This window comes from Bufo gargarizans, chromosome 3 (assembly GCF_014858855.1).
Source record: "Bufo gargarizans isolate SCDJY-AF-19 chromosome 3, ASM1485885v1, whole genome shotgun sequence".
Classification (NCBI taxonomy): domain Eukaryota; kingdom Metazoa; phylum Chordata; class Amphibia; order Anura; family Bufonidae; genus Bufo; species Bufo gargarizans.
Window position 1 is genome coordinate 351919138 of NC_058082.1, and position 15362 is coordinate 351934499.

Below are 15362 nucleotides of genomic sequence, written 5' to 3' on the forward strand. Positions count from 1 at the left end.
TCTCAAATCTCTGTGTGCCTATACTGCAATAATATTTATTTTCTTTAGTTCTATCCGCTTCTAGAAAAGCTGGGTGAAAGCCAATATTGCTGCCATTCCGACCTTCACCCTGAGCAGCAAACGTCGGGTGCACCTCTGCCGTTATGTGCCTTCCACTGAGGCCTTCTCCACACAGCTGGGGGGGGGGGGCAGATATAGGTATAGGCTGTATATAAGTATAGACCGTATATAGGTATAGGCTGTGTATAGGTATAGGCTGTGTATAGGTATAGGCTGTGTATAGGTATATCTATCTATCTATTATCTTTCCCACAGGGGTTATATTGTCTGGCATGGTGTAACCTCCATACATTTGCTGTACAGTATACATTATAATCCATACACAATGCCGTTCAATATATAGTATAACACCTACACTGTAAGGTTATGTTGTATATTGCACGGCATGGTGTATGGATTATAATGTATATTATACGGCATGGAGTATGGATTATAATGTATATTTTACTGTATGGTGTATAGATTATAATGTATTCTGTACAGCAGGCATGCTCAACCTGCGGCCCTCCAGCTGTTGTAAAACTACAACTCCCACAATGCCCTGCTGTAGGTTGTTCGGGCATGCTGGGAGTTGTAGTTTTGCAACAGCTGGAGGGCCGTAGGTTGAGCATGCCTGCTGTACAGCATGGTGTAAGGTTTATGCTGTATATTACACAGCATGGTGCAGGGGTTACATTGTATGCTCTTTAATGTGACAATTATTTTAGGTTTTCCTATCGCCCACCTTTGATGGCGCTGTGTCCAGCTCTGAGGCGACCCCGCTCAGCAGCTGCCCAGGCTTAGAGGGAACACTGGTGATCACCCCCCTGTCATTGGTCACCCCCCTGTAAGGCTCCATTCAGACGTCCGTATGATTTTTACAGATCCATGGATACATGGATCGGATCCGCAAAACACATGCAGACGTCTGAATGGAGTCTTACAGGGGGGTGATCAATGACAGGGGGTGATCAGGGTGATCACCCCCCTGTCACTGATCACCCCCCCTGTAAGGCTCCATTCAGACGTCCGTATGATTTTTACGGATCCATGGATACATGGATCGGATCCGCAAAACACTTGCGGACATCTGAATGGAGCCTTACAGGGGGGGTGATCAATGACAGGGGGTGATCAGGGTGCTCACCCCCCTGTCATTGATCACCCCCCCTGTAAGGCTCCATTCAGACGTCCGTATGACTTTTACGGATCCATGTATCGGATCCGCAAAACACATGCGGACGTCTGAATGGAGCCTTACAGAGGGGTGATCAATGACAGGGGGGTGATCAGGGAGTGTATATGGGTGATCACCCCCCTGTCATTGATCACCCCCCTGTAAGGCTCCATTCAGACGTCCGTATGATTTTTACGGATCCATGGATACATGGATCGGATCCGCAAAACACATGCGGACGTCTGAATGGAGTCTTACAGGGGGGTGATCAATGACAGGGGGTGATCAGGGTGATCACCCCCCTGTCACTGATCACCCCCCTGTAAGGCTCCATTCAGACGTCCGCATGTGTTTTGCGGATCCGATCCATGTATCCATGGATCCGTAAAAATCATGCGGACGTCTGAATGGAGCCTTACAGGGGGGTGATCAATGACAGGGGGTGATCAGGGAGTGTATATGGGTGATCACCCCCCTGTCATTGATCAGGCTCCATTCAGACGTCCGTATGATTTTTACGGATCCATGGATACATGGATCGGAACCGCAAAACACATGCGGACGTCTGAATGGAGCCTTACAGGGGGGTGATCAATGACAGGGGGTGATCAGGGTGATCACCCCCTAGTCATTGATCACCCCCCTGTAAGGCTCCATTCAAAAGTCCGTATAATTTTTACGGATCCATGGATACATGGATCGGATCCGCAAAACACATGCGGACATCTGAATGGAGCCTTACAGGGGGGTGATCAATGACAGGGGGTGATCAGGGTGATCACCCCCCTGTCATTGATCACCCCCCCTGTAAGGCTCCATTCAGACGTCCGTATGATTTTTACGGATCCATGGATACATGGATCGGATCCGCAAAACACATGCGGACGTCTGAATGGAGTCTTACAGGGGGGTGATCAATGACAGGGGGTGATCAGGGTGATCACCCCCCTGTCACTGATCACCCCCCCCTGTAAGGCTCCATTCAGACGTCCGTATGATTTTTACGGATCCATGGATACATGGATCGGATCCGCAAAACACATGCGGACGTCTGAATGGAGCCATACAGGGGGGTGATCAATGACAGGGGGGTGATCAGGGAGTGTATATGGGTGATCACCCGCCTGTCATTGATCACCCCCCTGTAAGGCTCCATTCAGACGTCCGCATGTGTTTTGCGGATCCGATCCATGTATCCATAGATCCGTAAAAATCATGCGGACGTCTGAATGGAGCCTTACAGGGGGGTGATCAATGACAGGGGGTGATCAGGGAGTGTATATGGGTGATCACCACAGCGTCTAATATACCTGTTAGGGGTTAAAAAAATCAGATCTCCAGCCTGCCAGCGAGCGATCGCCACTGGCAGGCTGGAGATCCACTAGCTTACCTTCCGTTCCTGTGAGCGTGCGCGCCTGTGTGCGCTCGTTCACAGGAAATCCCGGCCCTCGCGAGATGACGCGTATATGCGTCGTTGTGCGCAGGGCTGCCGCCTCCGGACCGCACATCTGCGTTAGGCGGTCCGGAGGCGGTTAAAATGTCAGGTTTCTGTGATGTAAAAAAAGATGAGACAAACTTTTTCCACCTTTAATGTGACCTACAAACTGTACAACTCAATTGAAAAACAAACTGAAATATTTTAGGTAGAGGGAAGAAAGAAATATAAAAATTTTAATAATATGGTTGCATAAGTGTGCACACCCTTAAACTAATACTTTGTTGAAGCACCTTTTGATTTTATTACAGCACTCAGTCTTTTTGGGTATGAGTCTATCAGCATGGCACATTTTGACGTGGCAAGATTTGCCCACTCTTTGCAAAAACACTAAAAATTTGTTAGATTGTGAGGGCATTTCCTGTGCACAGCCCTTTTCATATCCCCCCACAGATTTTCAATCGGAGGCAGGTCTGGGCTCTGGCTGTGTCATTCCAAAACGTTAATCTTCTTCTGGTGAAGCCATTCTTTTGGGTCATTGTCATGCTGAAAGGTGAAGTTCCTCTTCATGTTCAGCTTTCTAGCAGAAGCCTGAAGGTTTTGTGCCAATATTGACTGGTATTTGGAATTGTTCATAATTCCCTCTAGCTTAACTAAGGCCCCAGTTCCAGCTGAAGAAAAACGGCTCCAAGGCATGATGCTGCCACCAGCATGCTTCACTGTGGGTATGGTGTTCTTTTGGTAATGTGCAGTGTTGTTTTTGCACTAAACATATATTTTGGAATTATGGCCAACAAGTTCAACCTTGGTTTCATCAGACCATAACACCTTTTCCCACATACTTTTAGGAGACTTCAAAATGTATCCTGGCTTGGATATTTTCTACGTAAGAAAAGGCTTTTGTCTTGCCACTCTACCCCATAGCCCAGATATATGAAGAATACGGGAGATTGTTGTCACGTGTACCACACAGACAGTACTTGCCAGATATTCCTGCAGCTCCTTTAATGTTGCTGTAGGCCTCTTGGTAGCCTCCTAGACCAGTTTTTTTCTTGGCTCTCTCTCTGCAACTATAACGCTCCCTGCACTTTAATTAACAGGGCCAGGCAGTGAAACCATCATAATGCCTAGCCCTATCAATCAAAGTGTAGAGGGCGGGGCAGTTGCAGAGAGAGCAGAACCTCTAGGTATAACGGCTACACCCCCATTGCTGCTAGGGGCTCATTTGCATATATTCAAGCCCCATTTTTCTCAGCAACATGGGCACATATGAACATGGAACCAACACAGATGCCTTCAGCTGCCAAGTGTACATATAACAGGTCAGCCAGTTTCATAGGTACTAATCTGCTGACAGATATCCTAGTGAACAGGCAGCACATCTTCACTGACAACTGATTTTATCAGTGAACTGAGAGTTTGGATGTTGCTACACATAGATGGTTCTTAATGCCTTGTTCGAAATCCTTCTGAGATGCTGTATAGGGGATATAAAACAGACTGTGCTTGCATGAAACCCTTCAAAAACTGCATATGTGAAAAATATTCTCTATGAAGCAGTAAGAAAACCTTTTAGTGAATGGAAGTTTTCTTTCTAAGGGTTACTACATTCTTACCTTTCCCACAGCAGGAAATGATGAATACAGTTATGAATGTTATGCTTTCTTTTCTATTGTTTTATTCACTCACATTTTGTCATCTATATTATATGTTAAGTTCTCTTTTTATTCTTGAAGACGATGAAGTTACTGTTGGGAAATTTTATGCCATCTTCTTGATACAAGAACATTTCCGAAAGTTTAAGAAACGTCAGGAGGAGTATTATGGATATCGACCTAAAAGAAATGCTGTAGAGATCCAGGTAATTGAAAAAAAAATGACACCCTTTTCTATTTTCATAATAAGATATACACTGAACAAAAATCTAAACGCAACACTTTCGGTTTTGCTCCCATTTTGCATGAGCTGAACTCAAAGATCTGAAACCTTTTCTAAATACACATTAGGCCTCATGCTCACAGACTTTGTTTTTTTGCGGTCCGCAAAAACGGGTTCCGTAGTTCCGTGATCAGTGTCCGTTTTTTCTTCCGTGGGTCTTCCTTGATTTTTGGAGGATCCACGGACATGAAGGAAAAAGTCGTTTTGGTGTCCGCCTGGCCGTGCGGAGCCAAACTGATCCGTCCTGACTTAAAATGCAAGTCAATGGGGACGGATCCGTTTGACGTTGACACAATATGGTGCAATTGCAAATGGGTCCGTCCCCCATTGACTTTCAATGTAAAGTAAGGAGTCCCTATTATGCCATCGGATCGGAGTTTTCTCCAATCCGATGGTATATTTTAACTTGAAGCGTCCCCATCACCATGGGAACGCCTCTATGTTAGAATATATCATCAGATTTGAGTTAGATCGTGAAAACTCAGATCCGACAGTATACTCTAACAAAGAGGCGTTCCCATAGTGATGGGGACGCTTCAAGTTAGAATATACTACGAACTGTACATGACTGCCCCCTGCTGCCTGGCAGCACTCGAGCTCTTACAGGAGGCTGTGATCCGCACAATTAACCCCTCAGGTGCCGCACCTGAGGGGTTAATTGTGCGTATCATAGCCCTCTGTAAGAGATCCCCTGGGACTGACTCTGAGGTGCTTGTTGCCATGACAGATGAGGAGTTAGCTAACTGGGTGAAATCCTCAAATTCCCTGTAAGTTAATGGTGAATTTTCATTCACAATTAAATTTACAGATTAGATCTCTACCTAGTAAATTGCATGGAACTGTATAACTGAGAAGGAACAAATCCTATATTCTTAGATGACCAAATTGTCTGTTTTTTCACGAACCCGTTGACTTGAATGGGTCCGTGAACCGTTGTCCGTCAAAAAAATAGGACAGGTCTTATTTTTTTGAAGGACAGGAAACACGGATCACGGACGCGGAAGAACAACGGTGCATTTTCCGAGTTTTCAACAGACTCATTGAAAGTCAATGGGTCTGCAGAAAATCACGTAAAACGGACACTGATGCACACAACGGTCATGTGCATGAGACCTTACTCTTAAATATTGTTCATAAATCTGTGTGTTAGTGAGCACTTCTCCTTTACTTAGATAATCCATCTCACCTCACAGGTGTGGCATATCAAGGTGCTAATTAGACAGCATGAATATTGCATAGGTGTGCCTTAGACGGCCCACAATTAAAGGCCACTCTGAAATGTGCAGTTTGAAAACACAGCACAATGACACAGATGTCGCAGTGTTTGAGGGAGCATGCAATTGGCATGCTGACTGCAGGAATGTCTACCAGAGCTGTTGCTCGTGTAATGAATGTTCATTTCTCTACCATAAGTCATCTCCAAAGGCATTTCAGAGAATTTGGCAGTACATCCAACCGGTCTCACAACCGCAGACCACATGTAATCACACCAGCCCAGGACCTCCACATCCAGCATGTTCACCTCCATGATCCTCTGAGACCAGCCACCCGGACAGCTGCAGCAACAATCGGTTTGCATAACCAAAACATTTCTGCACAAACTGTCAGAAACCGTCTCAGGGAAGCTCATCTCCATGCTCATTGTCCTCATCAGGGTCTAGACCTGGCTGCAGTTCGTCATCGTAACTTGAGTGGGCAAATGCTCACATTCAATGGCGTCTGGCACGTTGCAGAGGCGTTCTGTTCACAGATGAGTCCCGGTTTTCACAGTTCAGGGCAGATGGCAGACAGCATGTGTGGCGTTGTGTGGGTGAGCGGTTTGCTGATGTCAACGTTGTGGATCTAGTAGCCCATGGTGGCGGTTGGGTTATGGTATGGGCAGGCGTATGTTATGGACAACAAACACAGGTGCATTTTATTGATGGCATTTTGAATGCACAAGAGATACTGTGACGAGATCCTGAGGCCCATTGTTATGCCATTCATCCACGACCATCACCTCATGCTGCAGCATGATAATGCACGGCCCCATATTGCAAGGATCTGTACACAATTCCTGGAAGCTGAAAATAACCCAGTTCTTGCTCTGCCAGCATACTTACTGGACATGTCACCCATTGAGGCAAAGGTAAAACTGTGCACATTTCAGACTGGTCTTTTATTGTGGGCAGTTTAAGGCACACCTGTGCAATATTCATGCTGTCTAATCAGCACCTTGATATGCCTCTGCTGTGAGGTGGGATGGATTATCTCAGCAAAGGAGAAGTGCTCGCTAACACAGATTTAGACAGATTTGTGAACAGTATTTAAAAGTAATGGGTCTTTTGTGTATGTAGAAAATGTTTCAGATCTTTGCGTTCAGCTCATGCAAAATTGGAGCAAAACCGAAAGTGTTTCATTTATATTTTTGGTCAGTGTACAATACAGTGCCAAGTCTTGTTTAACCTGTGTAATTCGCTATAGGCTGGCTTGCGCAGTGTGGAAGAAGAGGGAGGAGAAGGTGAACTAAAACGTGCAATATCTGGTGATCTGACACCTGAAGAAGAATTGGAGAGAGCCATGGTTGAAGCAGCCATTGAAGAAGGAATTTATCGGGTGAGAATTACTTTTATGAATTACTTCTAAATTTAGATAAAAAAAAGTTAAAAATTACGTATTTTTCTCCCTAAAATGCACCTAGGTTTTAGAGGAGGACAATAAGAAAAAAATATTTTTCATTAGACCTCAGATCAGCAATCAGACCCCCAATGCTAATCAGACCTCAGCTCACAGTCCCAATAAGATCCTCAATGTTAATAAGATCTCAGATTAGACCCCAATGTGAATGACCCCCCAATCAAACCTCAGATCAGAGGCCAATATAAAGAAGACCCCCAATCAGACCTCATATGAGACACTCATGCCTCATATCAGCCCCCAGCCATATGTTACGCAGCCCCCAGCCATATGTACGCAGCCCCCAGCCATAATTCAAACTCAGATCACAAAAATAAAAAACCCACTTACCTCTCCTGCTCCTGAATGCCGCCACTCCTCACATTGTGATCCTCTTCCTCCTGCTGTTGGTGTGTTGTGAACTGCCGAGGACCAGGAAGCGGTGAGTACAGAGCCTTCACCGATTCCTGGTCCTCCAGTACTAATGAGCGCTCATTAGTAGCCGCCCCATAAGACGCAGGGGCATTTTTCCCCCACTTTGGGGGGAAAAAAGGTGCATCTTATGGGGTGAAAAATATGGTAATTCATGGAAGACATAATAAAGCATCAATATAAAAGCTGTTTCTATATCTAAAAGATTTAGAAGATGTGCAGTTTTTAACAGAGGTAGGAAATTGAAATAGAGCTGTTGCAATGCAAAATAATAATTATATTTTTGAAATCTGATATTTCTCCCATAGATGTTAACCACTTCAGCTTCCCTAGCTTAAACACCCTTAATGACCAGACCACTTTTTACAATTCTGCACTACACTACTGTCACGGTTTATTGCTCGGTCATGCAACTTACCACCCAAATGAATTTTACCTCCTTTTCTTCTCACTAATAGAGCTTTCATTTGGTGGTATTTCATTGCTGCTGACATTTTTTACTTTTTTTGTTATTAATCGAAAATTTACCCACATTTTGGCCAAAAAATGACATTTTTCACTTTCAGTTGTAAAATTTTTCAAAAAAAACGACATCCATATATAAACTTTTCTCTAAATGTATTGTTCTACGTGTCTTTGATTAAAAAAAATATGTTTGGGTAAAAGTTATAGCTTTTACAAACTATGGTACAAAAGTGTGAATTTCCGCTTTTTGAAGCAGCTCTGACGTTCTGAGCACCTGTCATGTTTCCTGAGGTTCTACAATGCCCAGACAGTAGAAAACCCCCACAAATGACCCCATTTCGGAAAGTAGACACCCTAAGGTATTCACTGATGGGCATAGTGAGTTCATAGAACTTTTTATTTTTTGTCACAAGTTAGCGGAAAATGATGATTTTTTTCTTTTATTTTTTTCTTACAAAGTCTCATATTCCACTAACTTGTGACAAAAAATAAAAACTTCCATGAACTCACTATGCCCATCACGAGATAACTTGGGGTGTCTTCTTTCAAAAATGGGGTCACTTGTGGGGTAGTTATACTGCCCTGGCATTTTAGGGACCCTAATGTGTGAGAAGTAGTTTGAAATCAAAATGTGTAAAAAAAATTGCCCTGTGAAATCCTAACGCTGGGTACACACCTGAGCGTTCTGAAAGGAGCGCTCTGTATGCGCGATTGTACCGGCATTTGCAATTGTGCATACAAAGACAAGCGAACGCCCATTGTCGCGCATTCCCGAAAGTCTATGTACGGGAACGCGCGACAAGACGCCCCAAAGAAGCTCATGTACTTCTTGGGGCGTCGGGCATTTTACAGCGTGATCGTACGCGCTGTAAAACGCCCAAGTAAGAACCATTCCCATAGGGAAGCATTGGTTTCTCCTTGTTGAGCGTTTTACAGCGTGTAGGAATGCGCTGTAAAACGCTCAGGTGAGAACCCAGCCTAAAGGTGCTCTTTGCCCACCTAGGCTGCAAAAAAGTGTCACACATGTGGTATCGCCGTACTCAGGAGAAGTTGGGCAATTTGTTTTGGGGTGTCATTTTACATATACCCATGCTGGGTGAGATAAATATCTCGGTCAAATGCCAACTTTGTATAAAAAAATGGAAAAAGTTGTCTTTTGCCGAGATATTTCTCTCACCCAGCATGGGTATATGTAAAATGACACCCCAAAACACATTGCCCAACTTCTCCTGAGTACGGCGATACCACATGTGTGACACTTTTTTGCAGCCTAGGTGGGCAAAGGGGCCCAAATTCCTTTTGGGAGGGCATTTTTAGATATTTGGATCCCAGACTTCTTCTCACGCTTTAGGGCCCCTAAAATGCCAGGGCAGTATAAATGCCCCACATGTGACATTTTGGAAAGAAGACACCCCAAGGTATTTAATGAGGGGCATGGCGAGTTCATTGAAAAAAAAATTTGGGCACAAGTTAGCGGAAATAGATTTTTTTTTGTTTGTTTTTTCTCAAAGTCTCCCTTTCCACTAACTTGGGACAAAAAACCCTGGGCTGAAAGAAAAAATGAACGGCACAGATTTCTTCATTCGCATCGATCAATGTGGATGAAAAAATCTCTGCCAAAAAAAAGGAGGGGAAAGGCGTCTGCCAGGACATAGGAGCTCCGCCCAACATCCAAACCCACTTGGCTCACATGCCCTGGCAAACCCGATTTCTCCATTCACATCAATCAATGTGGATGAATAAATCATTGCCGGGATTTTTTTTTATATACAAAGTATATATGCCTCGGCAAATGTATCTTTTACTGCAGAGGAGAAATCTCGCAGAAATCTCGCAGCAGCGCAATGCTTCTGTCAGAATGCACATCAGTGCAGCAGCTAGTCGATCGGTTGGTCCACCTGGAAGGTAAAAAAAAAAAAAAAAAAAAAAGAAAGAACCAGGCTGCAATGCCATAAATTTATTAACATGAACTTTATAATAACTTTTGAACAAAACATTAACTTTTATGAACTTTGGAAACAGAACATTAACTTTTTTGCTTACCGGTGATTTATTTTTTAATTTTTTTTAACCTTTATAGGACAAACCTCTCCTTCCCCATGGGACAATGTGCAAAGTGCCCAGAGATGTGGCGAAGTACATTATGCACTTTGTCCCAGGTGAAAGGAGAGGTTTGCAGCAGCTCTGTGTGAATGGGCCCTAATTGCCCTGTGTGCCTGTCCTGTGAGATGCAATCCCTATGCTAAGTGTACCTGTGTGTGTTACTTCCAGAAACACTCCCCAAAGCATAGGGCAGCGTGGTCAGGGCAGTCAGGACAGAAATAGCGGGTGTCACGCCTTATTCCACTCCTGCTACAGACGCAACATTTTTTATGGGGTGGCGGTTGGTTTGAGGTACCGGCAACGACACTGGAGAAATGTCGCTCGTGTAGATGGCTTACGACACTGGTGGTTTTGGCCAGGGAACCTCATGGATACATGAGGTTCTCGATGATCTCTTCCTGAAATTTGAGGAAGGATCTTGTTCTCCCAGCCTTACTGTAGAGAACAAAACTATTATATACAGCCAATTGAATCAAATATACAGACACCTTCTTATACTAGCGTCTGGTTCTGCGGGAAAGTAAATAGGGAGACAACATCTGGTCATTGAAGTCCACCCCTCCCATGAGCGAATTATAGTCGTGGACACAGAGGGGCTTTTCAATGACACTGGTTGCTCATTCAATTTGTATTGTCGTGTCTGCGTGAATGGAGGAGAGCATGTAAATGTCACGCTTGTCTCTCCATTTCACCACGAGCAGTTTTTGGTTATACAAGGCAGCCGTCTCCCCCCTTGCAAGACGGGTGGTAACGAGCCGTTGGGGGAAACCTCCGGCGACTGGGTCGCGTGGTGCCACAGCAGCCAATCTGTTCTAGGAACAAATGCCTGAAGAGGGGCACACTTGTGTAGAAATTGTCCACATAAAGATGGTACCCCTTGCCAAATAAGGGTGACACCAAGTCCCAGACTGTCTTCCCACTGCTCCCCAGGTAGTCAGGGCAACCGACTGTCTCCAGGGTCTGATCTTTACCCTCATAGATCCGAAATTTGTGGGTATAGCCTGTGGGCGCTAAACGATCGCTAACTACCTAACAAAGGGGCCTAAACTATCCTAAAACAGTCAATACCAGTGGGAAAAAAACGTGACAGTTTACACTGATCACTTTTTTCCCTTTCACTAGGTGATTGACAGGGGCGATCAAGGGGTGATCAAGGGGTTAATTTGGGTGATGGGGGGTGATCTGGGGCTAAGTGTAGTGTTTGGTGTGTACTCACTGTGATGTCTGCTCCTCTGCTAGAACCAACCGACGAAAAGGACCAGCAGAGAAGCAGAGAAGCCATTTAACACATTATACATTATAAATATAATGTGTTAGATGGCTTCTGATTCGATTTTTATTTTTTTAGAAAATAATCAGCCTGCCAGCGACGATCATTGGCTGGCAGGCTGATGACGAAATTGTGCTTTAACTTTTGCCGGCTCGCGATGCGCATGCGCGGGCCGGCGGGCTGCGTGCGGCGGTCCTGAGGAGTTTAAGAAGGAAAAGCTAATGAACATCTGAACAAAGGCACAACATTTCATATTTTCATATAGTTTAAATAATAAAAAAGGTAGTAGGTCTCCAAAACTGCCATAAAATCTGATCACTACAGTAAATTACTGCTTAGAAAATGCAGAATATCTAATATGTGTGAACGTAACCTTAGGTTTAAACACAGTGTTAAATGTACACTGTGAAGTTAGTTCAATCTTTAAAAAATGTTTGCATGTGTTTAATGTACATCTTGATGCAAGTTTAATAAAATATGTAGCATTGGAAATCTGTGACTGGCGATTGTAAATGTGGCTTGTTAAAAACCATACACTTTTTACTGTATTTCAATGGAGCATTTGTGAGAGAATTCTATATCATCTACAGATACACAACCAAATACATCATGCCAGGGATTTTGCCAGTTGGCGCACACCTGAGCTGTTTATATCATGTGTTCACGTTTTATTAAGGGTTATGTTGGAAAAACAAATGGGGAATTCAAGAAGCAGAGTTTGGAAACTATGAGGGGATGTCAATAACTAATGTGATAAACCAGTATCATGACATGTACAGTAGATGTCTTCATGGAGCCAACCCTCAGATGATGATATGTATGGCGTTTGATAGGGGTTATCTTGGCAAGATCATACTTCAAAAAGAAACCCAATACATATTTTGTTTTAAGAGTCAACACATTTTTTAGCACATTCACTGTGCTATACAAATAACATGACAACCTTATTTTATGGGTCAGTACAAAAAAAAAAAATTTAAGTCCCTGTAATTCATGCAGTCATGACTTTTTAAATTAGCTGTTGGAGGGCTTGTTTTTTGTGAGACAAGTTGCACTAATGCGATTTCACCAGTTTTATGGGGTTTGTGTTTGCTGCATTCTCTGTGTGGTAAAACAACTGTTGCCTTCATTCTCTGGGTCAGTACAACTATACAACCTTTAGGGTTCATTCACATGTCCATAGAATGGGTCCGGATCCGTTCCACAACTCATTTATTCTCTATGGGGCCGGAAGAGATGCGGACAGCACACAGTTCTATGGGGGTGCCGGCCGGGTGTATTGCGGATCAATACTCTACAGACGTGTGACTGGACCCTTATATAGTTTTTCTTGTCTTTTTCATACTGAAAAAAGCTAAAATATTTGGAAATTCTTATATTTTTTTCTCTGCATCGCCATATTCTTTTTTATAGTCTCCGGAGCTATCATTTTGGAATATGTATGACTTTTTTGATCACTTTTTATTTAACTTTTTTTGGAGAGGGGACAAAAAAACAAAAAAACATCAAATTGACCATTTTGATTTTTTTTTTACGTTAAAGATCAATGTACAGCACGGGGTATATATTTTTTTGTATTTATTTTGTTTTATTTATCAGTAAATATTTTAATTATTTAAATTTGTATATTTTTATATTTAAAAAAATGGTGACTATAAGGAACAACTATTAGATCGCTTATTCCTTACATTGCAATGAATTGTTTTTGCAATGATTGTTTTTCGGTCCAATGGTGTGCAGTTTGTGAACTGTTCATGTAGAGCTATGAGGAAACTGTATCATGAGCCCTACTGCGTATGGGGCTTCAAAGCAGGTGGATGAATTCATCGGCAGAAAAGGCTTCAATTTTCTTAGCAGTATCGGATTTATTGGCAAACGGTTTCTTTCTTTGATGAGCCACGTTTTCTGGAAGAACACACGCTGTTAGTGGCAGCGTTATGGTCTGGGAAATTTTTTGGGGCATTCTCTGGGTCCACTCATCCATGTGGAAGGCACACTCAACCAATTTGGGTATGAATCCATTCTTACAGATCACATGCAACCGTACAAGCTTATTGTCTTCGTAGGCGCATGGAATCTTTCAACAAGGCAATGCAACATGACACACAGTTAGAAATGACACTGGTTGTAATAGCATGACCAAGTATCCAAGTACTACCCTGGCCCCCCAATTCCCTAGACTTGAACTCAATTGAACCTTGATGTTCGCTCTATAGATACTCCCTCACGTACCCTTCTGCAGCTGTGGGTGTACCAGAGTCAGCACGGCTCCAGATACCTGTGACAACCTACCAGGACCTTACTGAGTCACTCTGAGTCTGTCTAGCTGCTGTCTATGCTGCACACAGTGGTTACTCTGGATATTAGCTGGTGGTCATAATAATGTGACTCAACTGTGTATATATTTTGGAGTAAATAATGACAGTAATCCTGAGAGATTTGAATGGAGCATTCAGCGGTGTCTGTCTGGACATCGTGCCAAGAAAAAATGCCTACTTGGTGCGGTTGCAGCTTTAAACCGCTAACAGCGCTGCTTCACTGCAAACAATGGAAAGCAGGCACTATGTGGCCATGGCAGAATTTTGATGTGAAAGCCACACAAAAATTCTGCCTGAAAATTCTGTTGTGCGTCTCCTCTGTCGTGCGAACGGGCCCTTAGCGTCTCCTCAAGAAGTCTTTGCAGACTCTATACTGACAGGGAATGTCCCACAGGATTGGCGCATGGCAAATGTGGTGCCAATATTCAAAAAGGATCCAAAAACAGAGCCTGGAAACTATAGGCCGGTAAGTTTAACATCTGTTTATACTGTGGGTAAAAAGTTTGAAGGTTTTCTGAGAGATGCTATATTATTGCATCTCAACGGAAATAAGCAAATAACGCCATATCAGCATGGCTTCATGAGGGATCGGTCATGTCAAACTAATTTAATCAGTTTCTATGAGGAGGTAAGTTCTAGACTTGACAGCGGCGAATCAATGCATGTCATATATCTGGACTTCTCCAAAGCATTTGACACTGTACCGCATAAAAGGTTAGTATATAAAATGAGAATGCTCGGACTGGGAGAAAACGTCTGCATGTGGGTAAGTAATTGGCTCAGTGATAGAAAACAGAGGGTGGTTATTAACGGTACACACTCAGATTGGGTCACTGTCACTAGTGGGGTACCTCAGGGGTCCGTATTGGGCCCTATTCTCTTTAATATATTTATTAATGATCTTGTAGAAGGCTTGCATAGTAAAGTATCAATTTTCACAGATGACACTAAATTGTGTAAAGTAATTTACACTGATGAGGACAGTATACTACTACAGAGGGATCTGGATAGATTGGAAGTTGTAAAGTTATTCAAATGGGAAGGAAAAATGCAAGTCACCTGTACATACTAAATGGTAAAACACTCGGTAACACTGACATGGAAAAGGACCTAGGAATTTTAATAAACAGCAAACTAAGCTGCAAAAACCAGTGTATATGCTGCCAAGGCCAATAAGATAATGGGTTGCATCAGAAGGGGCATAGATTTCCATGATAAGAACATAACCCTACCACTTTACAAATCACTAGTCAGACCACACATGGAGTACTGTGTACAGTTCTGGGCTCCTGCAAACAAGGCAGACATAGCAGAGCTGGAGATGGTCCAGAGGAGGGCATCTAAAGTAATAACTGGAATGGGGCAACTACAGTACCCTGTGAGATTATTAAAATTAGTGCTATTCACTTTAGAAAAAGACGACTGAGGGGAGATCTAATTAATATGTATAAATATATCAGGGGTCAGTACAGAGATCTATCCCATCAGCTATTTATCCCCAGGACTGTGACTGTGACGAGGGGACATCCT

At 43.3% G+C, this 15362-nt stretch overlaps 1 protein-coding gene across 4 annotated transcripts in view; it reads left to right on the forward strand.

Annotated features, from left to right (window-relative positions):
• Window positions 1-15362, forward strand: part of CACNA1S (calcium voltage-gated channel subunit alpha1 S) — a 1015758-nt gene that overhangs the window by 846014 nt on the left and 154382 nt on the right. For all 4 annotated transcript variants that reach the window (XM_044287793.1, XM_044287791.1, XM_044287794.1 and 1 more), the window contains 2 exons: window positions 4388-4512; window positions 7053-7184. In XM_044287793.1, the coding sequence (XP_044143728.1) occupies window positions 4388-4512; window positions 7053-7184 (257 nt within the window). The remainder of the gene's footprint in view (window positions 1-4387; window positions 4513-7052; window positions 7185-15362) is intronic.